The following is a 17,403-nucleotide window of genomic DNA, read 5'->3' as shown; positions in this document are numbered from 1 at the left end:
ATGTTTTGCATGAAAATGCTTCAATTTAATGTGTTACGTGGATTATTTTTTTTGCCTTATCTATTTTATTTCGGTACATTTCTTTTTACAATCAGTGATTGGGCAATTGAGACACTGCAGTCCAACTGGGAATTGCAATCTCAGCAAGCAAGTCACACGGGTTGTCCTTGATATTTGTCTAATTATTGAACTAAATTGACATGCATGTTAAAAATCCTATTGCAGGATCGATAAACTGGTCTTTGACATGAGATTGAGGTGATTGATGTGTTATGTTTTTGTGAGTCTGTGTGCTCTACATGCACTTTAAACTGACAATCCTATCTTCTATTACAGTACTCCCAGAAGGAGGACAAGTATGAGGAAGAGATTAAGATCCTGACTGACAAGCTCAAAGAGGTAAGTGGATAACCTGTAGAGCAGGTATCATCACTAGATTCACACGCGGGCTGATATTATTATGATAATTGTTTTTGGAGTGAATGGTCAGGGGGCCGGACATGTTGTTACAAATTTGTAGACTGCAAATTGACTGCAAAGAAGCCCAAACGGATATAAAACCTGACTAAAACAATAATTTCAAACCTTGCGTACGTTTGTATACGATCACATACTGTATCTCTATACGTGGGAATAGTTTGGAACAGATTTCAAAAACAGAAATAGCTTGGCACTGATTTGCTAGGGTTTTTAGGATTATGTCCAGCATTAAAATAAAATCTTGGCCCTCGGGTCACCAGTTGGGGAACTCTGACGTAGAGAATGGGGGGGAAAAGCCTCCTTAATTTGGTAGATATAATTGCACATGGTTGACACTCTCAAGCAAAATTCAGGGAAGTCTAAGTTCATGCGTTGTCTATGACGTCCCCTTATAGTATCTAGTTTGGCGTTTCGGGGCGATGAAAGGGGGGGGATATTTGTTCAATTCCTCAAGGAGATTTCTTCGATACTAGTTAATGGCTCGTAGGTGGATATTTTTTGTTTCTGATCTGTTATTTGTCTGGATGTCTCGTTTTGTAGTTTGTCTTGTGCATTGCATTTGTTTGGTCCACTTTTTTTCCTTCTATTGTAAAGTGGCTGTTCCACTGGATGTCATAAGGTGAATTCACCAATTTGTAAGTCGCTCTGGATAAGAGCGTCTGCCAAATGACTTAAATGTAAATGTAATGATAGTAGTTTTGGTTTGGTTGCTTTTGTAGTCCCAAATTAACGTTTAGTCTAGGTTGTCTATCTTGATTGAATGCTTTGTTTTTGACTTATCTTAGGCTGAGACTCGTGCTGAATTTGCTGAGAGGTCTGTGGCCAAGCTGGAAAAGACCATCGACGATCTGGAAGGTAGGATCCAGCCACTTTGCCTTAACTCCTGTATTTTGATTAAGTCCTGTTCTGGCTTAATCATGCTATTAGCATACATCACTTTCTCTTTGGCTGCTATTTCTTTCCCTCTCCTTTCTTTATACACCTTCCTATTCTTAAAAAAAAATGTATCCCTTCACTCTTTGGCCTCTCTGAACAGATGAGCTATACGCACAGAAACTGAAGTACAAGGCCATTAGTGAGGAGTTGGACCACGCCCTCAATGACATGACTTCCATGTAAATACAGGCCTACTGTGTGTGTATGGTTGTCGTGCAGCGACTGGGGGGGCGGGGGGTGTTTGACTGCAACCCTAATATTCCCCTAACACTGCAAGGAAGTCAGGTGTCCAGGAAAAACACCTGGCTCTAACACGTCACCTAACATCGCATATCATTTGTTCAAATTTTTAAAGCACTGGCAGACCGTGACCAACTACATCATGTAAAAAACAAAGCTTGAGTAATGCTACAAAACCTGTCAACCAGGACTATTTATACTAAAATGTATTTTTGTGACCTAATAACAGTGTGATGTGAGTGGTGTGACATTAAAGGGTGGTTCATGAAGTCTAATAGCCCGAATAACTGAATGCTTGCAATTTTGCGTATCAACAATACACCAAACGTCCACAAGAATAGAGCTTGTGATACCCAATGGCTACTAATCGTAATAATTCTCAGAATCTGTAGTCACGGTTTCTCAACCCCTCTGTTTTCAGATAACGGGAAGCTCTCACATTTTGGTTTCAAGAATGTCTCAGTCCTCCTGAACATCCACCTCGGGTGTGCAGTTCTCGATCTCCCTCTCTTCTGTCAATATTCACTCATTCCTCACGTTGTTAAATCTGTTCCCTTTTTGTGCTTTTCACTCGTGTCCTGTTTCTTTTGCCCCACTTACTCTCTCATTACTCTTTGTGACCCTCATCTATCCCTCCCTCCATCCCCACCTCTTTCCCCCTCCTTTTGGGCAACAGTCATTGCTGTATCTTTGGCTCACTGTATGCACTGTACTTGTTGTATTGCTATTTCCTCTTTTCTCTATCTTGCCTTCACTGTTCTTTACTTTGTATACACTCTGTACATGTGATTCTCTATAAACATTTAACAACGGGAGGAGGAATAACCTGTCCACGACTACTTTCTTTATTCTCTTTTGTCCTGATCTGGCTAGGGTAGCTTCAAAGTGACAACAAACACCATTATTTCTGGTTCTCTTACCATGTGCACATTGTTTTTCCACAGTTTTGTTAGAAAATGTACATTTGATTTAATGAGCAGAGGTGATGGCGCCTCTGCGTTTGGGTTTAGCATCATGCTAGCACTAGAATTAAGAACATACTTTAAGGGAAAAGCAGAAGACTTCATTAAACATGTGCTATCTGTATTTGGTCATCTGCTCATCTAGCAACAAGTTCATTCAAACAAGAGGTCAAGTAATGGATATGTTTTGTTGACTTGTACAATTATGTGTCACAAGGGTGCAATTTACAATACAGAGCTGATTAGCAGTGCAGTTTGAGATATGAATGTGATTAAAGAGCCCCCCTCCAGTTTTCTGAATTTGCATTGTTGGATGTAAGACTGCAAAAACACCAGGAAGTCGGCTGCAAATGATTTTTAATTTTGGAAATCTGTTCCCAAGTATTCCCATAGACGTAATCATATACAACAAATGTATATTTCATTGGATTTTTATAGCACTTTTCTACCAACTGAGGTACTTTACATAGTAGGGGGAAATGTGTAGCATCCACCTCGTGTTGCATGGCAACCATTTTTGTGCTCAACACACATACGCTATCAGGTGGAGAGGTGAGGCGTGATATATGCCAATGAGGGGGATGATTACGTGGTCATGATGGCATGTGGCCAGGTTGGCAATGTAGCTGTGACACCGGGGTGAACACACTACTCTTGAAATGGGATAGGATTAAACATTTTTTTATGTCCCCTCCAAAAAACAGCACCCTATGCAGGACAATGTTCTCAAATATAATCAAGGTTTGAAATTATTGTTTTAGTTACATAAACTCAGCAAAAAAAGGAAACAACCCTTTTTCAGGACCCTGTCTTTCAAAGATAATTTGTAAAAACCCAAATAACTTGCTAGATCTTCAATGTAAAGGGTTTAAACACTTTTGCCCATGCTTGTTCAATGAACCATAAACAGTTAATGAACATGCACCTGTGGAATGGTCGTTAAGACACTAACCGCTTAGACGGTAAGCAATGAAGGTCAGTTATGAAAACTTAATACACTAAAGAAGCCTTTTACTGACACTGGAAAAACACCAAAATAAAGATGCGCAGGGTCCCTGTTCATCTGCGTGAATGTGCCATAGGCAGGCTGCAAGAAGGCATGAGGACTGCAGATGTGACCAGGGCAATAAATTGCAATGTCCGTACTGTGAGACGCCTAAGACGGCACTACAGGGAGACTGCACGGACAGCTGATCGTCCTCGTATTGGCAGACCACGTGTAACATCTGCACAGGATCGGTATATCCGAACATCACACCTGCGGGACAGGTACAGGATGGCAACAACAACTGCCCGAGTTACACCAGGAACGCACAATCCCTCCAGTGCTCAGACTGTCTGCAATAGGCTGAGAGAGGCTGGACTGAGGGCTTGTAGGTCTGTTGTAAGACAGGTCCTCACTAGACCTCACCGGCAACAACGTTGCCTATGTGCACAAACCCACCGTCGCTAGGACTGGCAAAAAGTGCTCTTCACTGACGAGTCGCGGTTTTGTCTCACCATTGTCGAAGGGCTGAGCGTTACACCGAGGCCTGTACTCTGCAGCGAGATCGATTTGGAGGTGGAGGGCCTGTCATGGTCTATGGCGGTGTGTCACAGTATCATCGGACTGAGCTTGTCATTGCAGGCAATCAACGCTGTGCGTTACAGGGAAGACATCCTCTTACCTCATGTGGTACCCTTCCTGCAGGCTTATCCTGACATGACCCTGCAGCATGACAATGCCACCAGCCATACTGATCATTCTGTGTGTGATTTCCTGCAAGACAGGAATGTCAGTGTTCTGAAATGGCCAGTGACGTGCCTGGATCTCAATCCCATCGAGCACATCTGGGACCTGATGGATCGGAGGTTGAGGTCTAGGGCCAACAGTTCCACAGTCTGAATCTTATGGTCATACAAATATTTACACATTAAGTTTGCTGAAAGCAAACGCAGTTGACAGTGAGGACATTTTATTTTATTTTTTTGCTGAGTTTATATCTGTTTAGGCTTCTTGCGGTCAATTTTCAGCCCAAATTTATTTTTATGTTCCAGCCCCCGAACATCCCCTCAATTAAAAAAATGGCCTGTATCTAAATCTAGTTGATGATCCCTGTTTTATTGACGTGCATGTGTGGTTGCTGGTGTTGCCAAAGCAAAATCAGTTGCTTGTCATGCTAACTAATTAGCATAAGAGCACATTTCATCAAATATGGTCTGGTTTTGTATTAAAACAGTCCCTAGAACTTGTTTGCTAATCAACCCAATTAGTTTAAATAAGTACTTTTAAAGACTGATAAAAGATCCAACTTTCAAAAACCAGTCCTTGACAAGCTAACAGTCAACTGACAGATTGTCTAACTAGTTTTTAGACCTATTAACCAAATAGCTAGCTATCCACATTACCCCCACTCCCCCAGAGGAAGTTGCAGCCACTATTTCAGTTTAATTTTCTATCCTAGAGAAGACATGCAGATTTGGGTTCCTCTGAAGAATAACGAAGGCAACTTGTGTTAGGTTAATATTTTTGTTCAGTCTAGATAAGGTTAGCAGGTTAGGGCACTGACCGCTGCCAGTGTAGCTAGCTATTTGATAGTAATCAACTCCACATGGAAATTCCCACACCAATTTGTGAATATGTACAGTTGAAGTCGGAAGTTTACTTACACTTAGGTTGGAGTCATTCAAATGTGTTTTTTAACCACACCACACTTCTTGTTAATCTATAGTTTTGGCAAGTTGGTTAGGACATCTACTTTGTGCATGACACAAGTAATTTTCCAACAATTGTTTAGACAGATTATTTCACAATTCCAGTGGGTCAGAAGTGTACATGCACTAAGTTGACTGCATTTTTAAACAACTCAAACTTCCAGAGAACGATGTCATGGCTTTCGAAGCTTCTGTTAGGCTAATTGACCTTTGAGTCAATTGGTGCTGTACCTGTGGATGTATTTCAAGGTCTACCTTCAAACTCAGGGCGCCTTTGCTACCTCTTGATACTCCCCATCCCGGATCCGGGATCGTGAATAAAGCCTCAGGCTCATTAGCATAACGCAACGTTAACGATTTCTGAAAATCGCAAATAAAATGAAAATAATGCGCCTGCTCTCAAGCTTAGCCTTTTCTTTTCTTAACACTGTCATCTCAGATTTTCAAAATATGCTTTTGAACCATAGCAAATCACTAATTTGTGTAAGAGTATTGCAAGCTAGCTTAGCATTTTGAGTAGCATTTAGCACGCAACATTTTCTCAAAAACCAGAACCAAATAAATGAAGAAATTTACCTTTGAAGAGCTTCGGATGTTTTCAATGAGGAGACTCTCAGTTACATAGCAAATGTTCAGTTTTTCCTGAAAGAATCTTTGTGTAGGAGAAATCGCTCAGTTTTGTACATCACATTTGGCTACCGAAACGAACCGAAAATTCAGTCACCAAAACGTCAAACTTTTTCCGAATTAACTCCATAATATCGACCGAAACATGGCAAACGTTGTTTAGAATCAATCCTCAAGGTGTTTTTTCACATATCTCTTCATTGATATGCAGTTCGTGGAAGCCTGCTTTCCCCTCAGAATCGCATGGAAAAATACCAGCAGCTGAAAAAGACGCACCAATTTCGACGGAGGACACCGGGCGGACACCTGGAAAATGTAGTCTCTTATAGTCAATCTTCCAATGATATGCCTACAAATACATCAGTGCTGCAGACACCTTGGGGAAACGACAGAAAGGGCAGGCGCATTCCTCTCGCATTCACAGCCATATAAGGAGACAATGGAAAACGGAGCCTCAAATCCTGCTGGTTTCCTGGTTGCAGTTTCATCTTGGTTTTGCCTGTAGCTCCCGTTCTAGGGCACCCACAGACAATATCTTTGCAGTTCTGGAAAATTCAGTTTTCTTTCCAAAGCTATCAATTATATGCATAGTCGAGCATCTTTTTGTGACAAAATATCTTGTTTAAAACGGGAACGTTTTTCATCCAAAAATGAAATTGCGCCCCCAGAGTTTCAAGAGGTTAACATGGGAAAATCTGCCAATACGTCAAAAAACATGTAGACCTCCACAGGTCTGGTTCATACTTGGGAACAATTTCCAAATGCCTGAAGGTAGCACGTTCATCTGTACAAACAATGGTACACAAGTATAAACACCATGGGACCACGCTGCCATCATACCGCTCAGTAAGGACTCATTCTGTCTCCTGGAGATGAACATACATTGTGCGAGAAGTGCAGATCAATATTGACAACCTGAAATGCCGCTCAGCAAGGAAGAAGCCACTGCTCCAAAACCGCCATTAAAAAAGCCAGATTACGCTTTGCAACTGCACATTGGGACAAATATTGTACTTTTTGGAGAAATGTCCTCGGGTCTGATGAAACAAAGAACTGTTTGGTCATAATGACCGTTATGTTTGGAGGAAGAAGGGGGAGGCTTGCAAGCCGAAGAACACCATCCCAACTGTGAAGCACTGTAGTGGCAGCATGTTGTGGGGGTGCTTTGCTGCAGGAGGGACTAGTGCACTTCACGAAAGAGATTGTATCATGTGGGGGGAAAATTATGAAGATGTATTGAAGCAACATCTCAAGACATCAGTCAGGAAACTTAGGCTTGGGCGCAAATGGGTCTTCCAAATGGACAATGACCCCAAGCATACTTCCAATCTTGTGGCAGAATGGCTTATGGACGACAACAGCCAAGGTATTGGAGTGGCCATCACAAAGCCCTGGCCTCAATCCTATAACATTTGTGGGTAGAACTGAAAGTGTTTGCGCAAGGAGGCCGATAAACGTGACTCAGTTACATCAGCTCTGTCAGGAGGAATGGGCCAAAATTCACCCAACTTGTTGTGGAAGGCTACCAAAAACGTTTCTCCCAAGGTAAACAATTTAAAGGCAATGCTACCAAATGCTAATTGAGTGCATGTAAACTTCTGACCCAATGGTAATGTAAATGAGAGAAATAAAAGCTGAAATAAATCATTCTCTCTATTATTCTGACATTTCATTTTTAAAATTGTGGTGATCCTAACTGGCCGAAAACAGGGAATTTTTACTAGGATTAAATGTGAGGAATTAGGATAAACTGAGTTTACATACACCTTAGCCAAAAACATTTAAACTTCGACTGTACGTGCATTTGTTTCTGAGTTATAGTTCATGTAAAGCAATCAGTCAATTGAAATAAATTCAATAGCCCCTAATCTATAGATTTCACATGACTGGAAATACATGTGTACAGATCCTTGCGACATTATACAGATCCTGGGCTGTGCATTATGCTGAAACGTGAGGTGATGGCGGCAGATGAATGGGCCTCAGGATCTCGTCAAGGTATCTCAGTGCATTCAAATTGTCTGATAAAATACCATTGTTTTCGTTGTTCGTAGCTTATGCTTGCCCATACCATAACCCCACCACCACCATTGGGCACTCTGTTCACAATGTTGACTTCAGCAAACTGCTCACCCACACGACGCCATACATGCTGTCTACCATCTGTGAAGAGCACACTTCTACAGTGGCCATAGACAGTGAGCATTTTCCCACTGAAGTCGGCTATGACGCCAAACTGCAGTCAGGACACGACGAGCAGGCAGATGAGCTTTCCTGAGATCTGTTTCTGACAGTTTGTGCAGAAGTTCTTCGGTTGTGCAAACTGTTACATCAGCTGTCCGGGTGGCTGGTCTCAGATGATCCCGCATGTGAAGAAGCCGGCTGTGGAGGTTCTGGGCTGCAGTTGTAAGGCCGGTTGGGCGTACTAACAAATTCTCTAAAACGGCGTTTGCTCACGGTAGAGAAATTAACTTTCCATTCTCGGGCATCCGCTCTGGTAGACATTCCTACAGTCAGCATGCTAATTGCACACTCCCCAAAACTGCACATTTTAGGGGCATATTATTCTCCCCAGAACAAGGTGCACCTGTTCAATGGTCATGCTGTTTAATCAGCTTCTTGATGTTCCACACCTGTAATGGAGTATTTTGGCAAAGGAGAAATGCTCACTAACAGGGATCTAAATAAATTTGTGTGCACAATTTGAGAAGCTTTTTGTGTGTATGGAACATTTCTGGGATCTTTTATCTTGTGACCAACACTTTTACATGTTGTAGTTTTCTGTGTAGCTAGCAAATTTATTTTTTTACTACATATTTGAAAGATTAGCCCGCTAGCTCTGGCTGGTTGGAGCTGGATTTGTTAAGCATTAATTTAGGGAACACTTTGCCACAGATGGAAACAACTAGCCTATCTTTGACTTCGCCATCTATTATCTCAAGTTTTGGCATCTTCCATAAATAGCGGCCCTGAATCCGCCATGGAAAGAAACGTCCTCACTGTCAACGGTTTACTTTCAGCAAATTTAACGTGAATATTTGTATGACCATAGGATTCAACAGACAACCTGAACTAGTTCCACAGACATGTAACTAACAAATTAAAAAGTGTATCTGAACAAAGGGGGGGGGGGTCGTCAATCAAAAGTAAGTCAGTATCTGGTGTGGCCACCAGCTGCATTAAGTACTGCAGTGCTGTGAGATGTTACCCCACTCTTCCACCAAGGTACCTGCAATTTCCCAGACATTTCTGGGGGGAATGCCCTGAGGCCTCACCCTCCGATCCAACAGGTCCCAGATGTGCTCAATGGTATTGCGATCTGGGCTCTTCGGTGCCCATGGCAGAACACCGATATTCCTGTCTTGCAGGAAATCATGCACAGAATGTTCAGTATGGCTGTTGACATTGTCATGCTGCAGTGTCATGTCAGGATGAGCCTGCAGGAAGGGTACCACATGAGGTAGGAGGATGTCTTCAACAAGCTCAGTCCAATGATGCTGTGAGACACCGCCCCAGACCGTGACGGACCCTCCGCCTCCAAATTGATCCCGCTCCAGAGTACAGGCCTCGGTGTAACGCTCATCCCATCTACGATAAACGCGAATCTGACCATCACCCCTGGTGAGACAAAACCGTGACTCGTCAGTAGAGCGCAATGGTTTTTTTTTTGCCAGTCCTGTAGTCCAGCGACAGTGGGTTTGTGCCCGTAGGCAATGTTGCTGATGTCTGGTGATGACCTCCCTTACAACAGGCCTACAAGCCCTCAGTCCAGCCTCTGCCTATTGAGGACTGTCTGAGCACTGATGGAGGGATTGTGCGTTCCTGGTGTAACTCGGGCGGTTGTTAGTCCTGTATCTGTCCCGCAGGTGTGATGTTCGGATGTACTGATCCTGTGCTGGTGTTACACGTGGTCTGCCACTGCGAGGACGATCAGCTGTCTGTCCTGTCTCCCTGTAGCGCTGTCTTAGGTGTCTCTCAGTACGGACATTGCAATTTATTGCCCGGGCCATATCTGCAGTCCTCATGCCTCCTTGCAGCATACGTAAGGCATGTTCACGCAGATGCCAAGGGACCCTGGGCATCTATCTTGGTGTTTTTCAGAGTCAGTAAAAAGGCCTCTTTAGTGTCCTAAGTTTTCATAACTGTGACCTTCATTGCCTACCATCTGTAAGCTATTAGTGTCGGATAGTGACCACTTAATGTAATAGGCCTTGTCTCAGTCCCTAGTGCAGTTTTCCAATCTCGGTCCTGGGGACCCCAAGTGGTGCATGTTTTGGTTGTCTTAGCACTACACGGCTGAATCAGCTTGATGCAGTGTTAATTTCTATCTACAAAAATGGTGACAAATATTCGTCAAACAGCTATTTTTCATTGGCAATTGGCTAGACTAGAACTGTCTAAATAGACCCAGAATCCTTTCATTTCAGTTTACTAAAATGATACAAGACAAAATTCTCTGGATAAAATCGAAGTGGGCTGGATTGAGAGCTTTTCAAATAATATTGCACAGCTGCGCAGCGCAATTCTGTTCAGCAGTGGGAAGGATGAGTCATACACATTGTGCAGGCGACTCTCTTGCTTCACTTTAGCTAACCAGTCACAGCTAGCCTTCTAGTTAGCGATCATTTGCCTGTTTATGAAACACTGCTTTACAAAATGTAAAAACAAAGGCTGCACTGAGTTTAATAGTAAGTCTGTTTCTCTCACTTGAGTAGGCTGTAGGAAAGTAGGTCTTTTTAAATTGTCTTCAACCTGCCCACTTTTCCCACCTCATTTCCATTATTCAACATGCCAGAAGAAGCATGTTTGTTCTACATAGAAATATGCTATCTGAACGTTCTGTCCTGCTGAACGCAGCCCAGGGCGTTCGCTATAGACAGCTAATCTCACTGAAAAAGGTGTAGTCAAATGTTTAACGGTTTGGTCCGCAAGTAGCCTAGTTCTAGAGCAGCCCGCGATATTCTTTTTATGAAAGTAAAATGTGGCCTGCACAATAGAAAGAACATCGCCAGTATGGGTCATGTCTATCGAAATAGAATCAAGCTGTATTCTTTGAGGAAAAAAGAGGGACTTGACTACAGAACCTGTGTATGTTGGTGCTCTTCATGGAATTTTTATCTGTTCAGAACGTTTTTCAACAACGTAGCCCTGGTAACATGACCAGTAGCCTATATGGAAACATTACGTTGGCACAGAAAGGACAAGGGATAGCTAACAATTTGACTTAATTCATCTTGCCAGTAGCTATAGGCCAGGGCTCTCAACCCTGTTCCTGGGTTGAGAGGTTTCACTCCAACTCAAGTTGGAACTAACCTTATTCATCTTATCGACCAGCTAAATCAGGTGCACTAGATAGCGTACAGGACGTTTGCTCTCCAGGAACAGGGTTGGAGAGTCCTGCTATTGGCTGACTGGGTAAATAACTTCATTTTGAGTTGATATGGACCCAGTTCATAACAATGGCATTGACCCAACAAGATACAACCTTGAGGCACCATCTGGTGGTTGTGCCTCCCCCCATCTGATTTGTATGTAATGTGCAGTATCTATGTAGAATTACCTGGCCGTGTAAATTCCTAATATATTATTCTGTTTGTATTCTCTTCCCAACAGCATAATTGACAGTATTATGCAGCAAAAATGTGAGGGCATTTAGTTGAAAAGTGGTCCATTTTTAGTAGTCAAAAGAGTGCAAATATGAACACTAGCTTGATTATTTAAATATGTGTAGTGCTAGGGCAAGAAACCAAACGTGCACCCCTTGAGGTCCAAAGAACAGTTTTGGAAACGCTGCCCTAGTGGCTTACTTAGTAAGTCTGCCCTCCTATGGCCATCTTTTCATCTTCCTACTACTCCATCCTCAGGTAAATATGACCTTTTCTGCACTTTGCTTATTTGGTACTTTATTTAGTAGTATTCATTCTGTTTACTATGCTCCACTATGCCATCTCACATCCACTCGACTATCTACACTTTATAGCAGTGTTGCTCAAGATGTATCCTGTGGACCTACTGTGAATGCTGTGTTTTTGATACTTCTTACATGCTGACCACACCGCTTGCGTCGTGTGCGCATGCGTTGAATAACGTGCGTGTGTGTGTGTGTACATTTATTTTGCAATCATTGCACCCACACTGCTTGCTCACGCCAACGAGCGTCTGTGTTGCCAGGTGCTAAAATAGAAGTTGTTTCTATTTTTGGCGCAGAATGCGCTGCAAGTCCTGCCTCTCCCATCTCATTGGGTTATAGAAGCAGACACCCACGTGCCATCTCCTCATTGGTTTTACCCACGAGGGTGATTGAAACACGAACTGAGGTCGGTCGTCCTCATGATAATACTAGATGCCAATTGCCATATAGTCCAAAGATAAAGCCTGAAAAGATGAAAAGAAATGATTGTTGACCGGGTTGTGTGGATTAATTGTCGGAGTAGAGAACCTAAAATAACTCAATGTTTATATCCCAGGACAAATTAGCTAGCAACTGCAAGCTTCCTAGCTAAATTGCCATAAATATTTCATGCTTTTTGACCGGTCCCCAAATTAATATAATTGGTTGAGTTTGTTTTTGATATTTCAACCTGGCTGTCATGATCGCGTTTGTGGGGGGACAAAAATCAATTTGCGAACACCCGCGACCGGTTTGGGTACGGTGTTAGACTGTTTACACAGGCAGCCCAAATTCTGATCTTTTTAGAACTAATTGGTATTTTACATATCAGCTTTGAAAAATATTTGATGTGTAAAGATGCGATTGGTCAAAATGCCAATTAGTGGAAAAAATATCAGTTGGGCTGTCTGACTAGACGAAGGCTGCGTTTATTCAATCTGCTTGGTACATGAAAGCAAGTTAAGTCACTGAATAGGGTTGCAAAGCTACTGGTAATTTACCAAAGTTACTGTTATCTAAAGTAAATTTGCCAATGATTACAATCTATGATAATTTTGGAAGTATATGCTTGACTGTTTTAGTCAAGCATACTAAAAAATTACTTTTTTTTATATAGTGTTCCTTTTATCTGTCTGGCCATTTTAGTTTCTTGTGAATAGACCATATGGTTCAAGATAATGGCCTAATTAATCAAATGTCATTTCAATTAACTCTGCAACTCTTCGAACTATATAAAAAAGTTAACTGACAGCAGTTTAGCATCATCATTTACAACATGCTGAAACCCTCATATTAAACACCAATGGTATTCACTTAGATGATGGTTTAAATTTAGGATAATGTTGTACAGCTTCATTCTGTTTTGTATTTAAAAATTGATTTTTTTTAAATGTGAAAAGGCCAGAGGCCCAGAGAATTAGACAACTGTGATAATCTGAAGTACTCAAAGGCAACTAGATATCATCTGATATCCCCCCCCCCCCAAAAAAAAGTCAGGAAAGTTACCAATTTACTGGTTAACTATGAAAGTTTCCAGTAATATACCCTTCCTTTGCAACCCTACCACTGAAGATGTCCCATTTTTAGACATGTCCAGTTATATTGTTTTAGGGTAAAACTACTCAAACGGTTAGAAAACTGGCTTAATTATTGGGGATAAAGCCAGTTATAAGCTCTCAACGGCTGATTATGGCAGTGTTCTTTAGCCCTTAAAGTGGAACCTAGGGATGTTTGGCGTGTTCCCCTGTGAATCCAGATGCAGTGTAAATATGAACCTCTCCCTTTCTTTCTCTCCCCCTCTCCAGAGAGACTGGCCAATGCCAAGGAGGAGAACCTCAAGATCCATGCCACCCTGGACCAGACTTTGCAGGACCTCAACAGCTTCTGAGAACCCCCAGATGGACTCTCCCAAAAACCACCTTCCTCCACTTATCCCTCTGCCGACCTTTGCTTTCCGCCTCTCTCTCTCATTCCTCCTCGCTCTGCTGTAGTGGAGGGTAGGAAAAATCCCCACTGGAGGGTGCCAAAACCACTATTTACAATGACACCTTTATTCTCAACAGCATTGATTGTTCATGTTAAACTTTAGGTTTTCAATGTGACGTCTTGCGGAAGCTCTTGCCTTTATCCATTGGAATGGTGTTTAATAGGGGAACTCTGTCGTACTTGTGTGGTTTATTATTCTATCTTGTTTGTGTGGTCGATTTATTCTAACTTCTCCTTGTTGGAATGGGGCTAGCATGACTGCCTTTAAGGATGTATTGCCAAGTTAACAAGAACATGGTTAGGCCACTCATCCATTATAGCCCATTAGAAAAGGGGGGGAATAGGGCACTTTCTTTTACCAGCCATTTACTTCTGTCCTGCTGTTGTATACTCTGGCCTGGCTCTATTTTGTTTGCGAGCACCTTCCCCTAACACCTAATCCCTGAATTTTCACAGATCTGAAAGTGGTAAATAAGATGGAGTAAATGCCACTTGGCCTATCAGAGGGATGGGCCATTTCCACATTGCTTAGGCCTATGCAGTCCTTTCTGACTAGTTAACACCAAAAAGGGTTAGTGGATAGGGTACAGAATGTAACTGGCTTTCTGTCCTCCTATATCCCTCCTTTTTGCCTACTTTACACCAATACAGTTTGGGACCAAAACCACACTGGGTGGTGCTATTCCTATTCCTTAGGTATTTGTGTGCCTGATTTTGTTTTATCCCACTTAAACAATAGCCACTATCACAAGACAATGCTGCACTTGTATGACACAAATTATTTGGCTGCATTTACATGGGTAGCCCAATTCTGTTTTTTTTTCTCCACTAATTGGTTTTTTGACCAATCATAACATATCTTTTCATATTAGCTCTTTTTCCAAGCTGATCTGATTTGGTCAAAATACAAATTAGTGTGAAAAATATTAGGTTTGGGCTGCCTATATCAACATCCTTTTTAGTTTGACAGGTTTATGGTGAAGTTCTTGGGTTAACAAAAATCAATGGCTATCACCTTGCCAGTACCATGCCAATTATAGAAAATGGGTGGGGGATCTGATTAGTGTGATGCAAAACCTATACAATTTTAGTAGGGGATTAAACTAAAACACCAAAAATTAACTCAATGTTTTAACTGGAAACTCACTGTGTATAATCACTTTGTTTGTCTTGTTCCATTGTAATGACTTTTGATGTTGAATAAAGACCATGATTTTTACTGCAATACTATCGTCTAACTATGTTAGTTTTTCCTCTAGAGTACAATTCATTGCTGTGTTGACTTATTGATTGAATTGACCCATCCCTGGCTTGAGTGCCAGCCATCTTTTGATTTGTTTGTTAGACCATTTAAAAAAACGAATACCAAGACATGCATGCATAAAACAATTAACACAATTACAATGTATTTCATGTTACACATAACGAATCACTATCATACAGTAATGTTAAGCTCACTTAGAGGAATAGTCATCTTCATTGATCATTTTCAAAAACTTTAATGGTTTTAGCCGGTCTTGATGTGCTACATGTCTTTATCCTGTATATCATGTTAGTTTTCAGCCATTGTGAATTAAATATGTTGACTGACATTTCTATGTTCAGACCTTACTAATGAGTTGTGAGGGATTGTATGAATGTCTGTTTTTATGTCATGTGCCATGTTTTGGTAACACTACCTATATGTGTCCACTCAGTTGCTCATGTCGAGGGTGTGCCTTGTTTGTGTGGGAACTCTTCTTCCTGGCTCTGAATGTTTCTTCCTTACTGGAAAGAGGCAGAAATCCAAAGAGCACGTTGTCAGTATTTAAAGGAAGCCTCAGCTGGCATCGCCTATATAGGCATCGCAGCTTATGATTGGCACGCATCACTACAATGGCGGTGCAGAAGTCTTCCTCCTTAATGACATACCAGTCGGTGCAATACAATGGCCTGGCATCAATTGGGGCCAGAACCGAAGGACATCAGTCAAAATGACTGGTCCTAGTCACTTTACCCTGAATCCTAACTTGAGATCGTAGGTGCATATGTACAGTACCAGTCAAAAGTTTGCACACACCTCGTTCAAGGGTTCTTTATTTTCTCTATTGTAGAATGATAAAGACGTCAAAACTATGAAATAATGCATGGAATCAGGTAGTTACCAAAAGTGTTAATCAGTAGTTTATATTCAAAAAACCAACCGTTGCTTTTATGATAGCTTTACACTCTTGGCATTTTCTCATCCAGCTTCACCTGGAATGCTATTCCAATAGTCTTGAAGGTGTTCTCACATATGCTGAGCACTTGTTTGCAGCTTTTCCTTTACGTGGTCCAACTCATCCCAGACCATCTCAATTGGGTTGAGGTCGGTGCTTGTGGAGGCCAGGTCATCTGAAACGGCCTTACACAGCTTGGAGGTGTTTTGGGTCATTCTCCTGTTGAAAAACAAATGATAGTCCCACTAAGCGCAAACCAGATTCGATGATGTATTGCTGAAGAGTGCTGTGATAGCCATGCTGGTTAAGTGTGCCTTGAATTCTAAATAAATCAGTGGTGCTTTGCTGGTGACATCACACCACCTCCATGCTTCACTCTTCCTCTCACAAAGACACGGCGGTTGGAACCAAGATTCTCAAATTTGGACTCATCAGACCAAAGGACAGATGTCCACCGGTCTAAAGTCCATTGCGTGACATTCGCGGATTACAAGAAGAACACCAGCCCCGTCGCGGACGTCTTGCTCACAAATTCAACTTCTTTGAGGACAATACAGTGCTATCGACATGGCCCGCTACCAAATGCTGTGGGATCTCCTCCGTGGCCGACGTGAGTAAAACATTTAAACATGTTAACCCTCGCAGGGCTGCCGGCCCAGACGGCTAGCCCAGCCGCTTTCTTAGAGAATGCGCAGACCAGCTGGTTGGTGTGTTTACAGACATATTAAATCTATCCCAGTCTGCTGTCCCCACTTTTCAAGATGGCTACCATTGCTCCTGTTCCCAAGAAAGCAAATGTTCTTTATTTTTTAAGGTAACTGAACTAAATGACTATTGCCCCGTACCACTAATTTTTGTCATCATGAAGTGCTTTGAGAGACTAGTCAAGGATCATATCACCTCCACCCTACCTGTTAACCTAGACCCACTCCAATTTGCTTGCCAACACACTGCCCTATCCCATCCCATCTGGGGCGGCAGGGTAGCCTAGTGGTTAGAGCGTTGGACTATTAACCGGAAGGTTGTGATTTCAAACCCCCGAGCTGACAAGGTATAAATCTGTCGTTCTGCCCCTGAACAGGCAGTTAACCCACTGGCCGTCATTGAAAATAAGAATGTGTTCTTAACTGACTTGCCTGGTTAAATAAAGGTAAAAAAAATAAAAATCTGGACAAAAGGGAATACCTATGTAAGAATGCTGTTCATTGACTACAGCTCAGCATTCAACACCATAGTACCAAACTCATGAAGCTTGAGACCCTGGGTCTCGACCCCGACCTGTGCAACTGGGTCTTGGACTTCCTGACGGGCCTCCCCCAGGTGGTGAAGGTAGGAAACACCCACAAGGGTGCGTTCTCAGACCTCTCCTGTACTCGCTGTTCACCCATGA

General features: G+C 42.2%; 1 protein-coding gene across 10 annotated transcripts in view; it reads left to right on the top strand.

Annotated features, from left to right (window-relative positions):
• LOC135552099 (tropomyosin alpha-3 chain-like) overlaps positions 1–15,040 on the top strand; it is a 34,601-nt gene extending 19,561 nt beyond the window's left edge. For 6 of the 10 annotated variants that reach the window (XM_064983497.1, XM_064983495.1, XM_064983503.1 and 3 more), the window contains 3 exons: positions 337–399; positions 1,266–1,335; positions 13,635–15,040. In XM_064983497.1, the coding sequence (XP_064839569.1) occupies positions 337–399; positions 1,266–1,335; positions 13,635–13,717 (216 nt within the window). In that variant the 3' untranslated portion in view covers positions 13,718–15,040. Of the gene's footprint in view, positions 1–336; positions 400–1,265; positions 1,336–1,516; positions 1,600–2,077; positions 2,867–13,634 lie in introns of those variants that run through there. The other 4 variants (XM_064983496.1, XM_064983504.1, XM_064983502.1 and 1 more) reach the window with 2 other exon arrangements.
• Positions 15,041–17,403: the final 2,363 nt, after the last annotated feature.

This window comes from Oncorhynchus masou, chromosome 13 (genome assembly GCF_036934945.1).
Source record: "Oncorhynchus masou masou isolate Uvic2021 chromosome 13, UVic_Omas_1.1, whole genome shotgun sequence".
NCBI classification, from domain to species: domain Eukaryota; kingdom Metazoa; phylum Chordata; class Actinopteri; order Salmoniformes; family Salmonidae; genus Oncorhynchus; species Oncorhynchus masou.
Note: the sequence above shows the minus strand (reverse complement) of the source record. Positions and strands in the feature narration are given on the sequence as shown.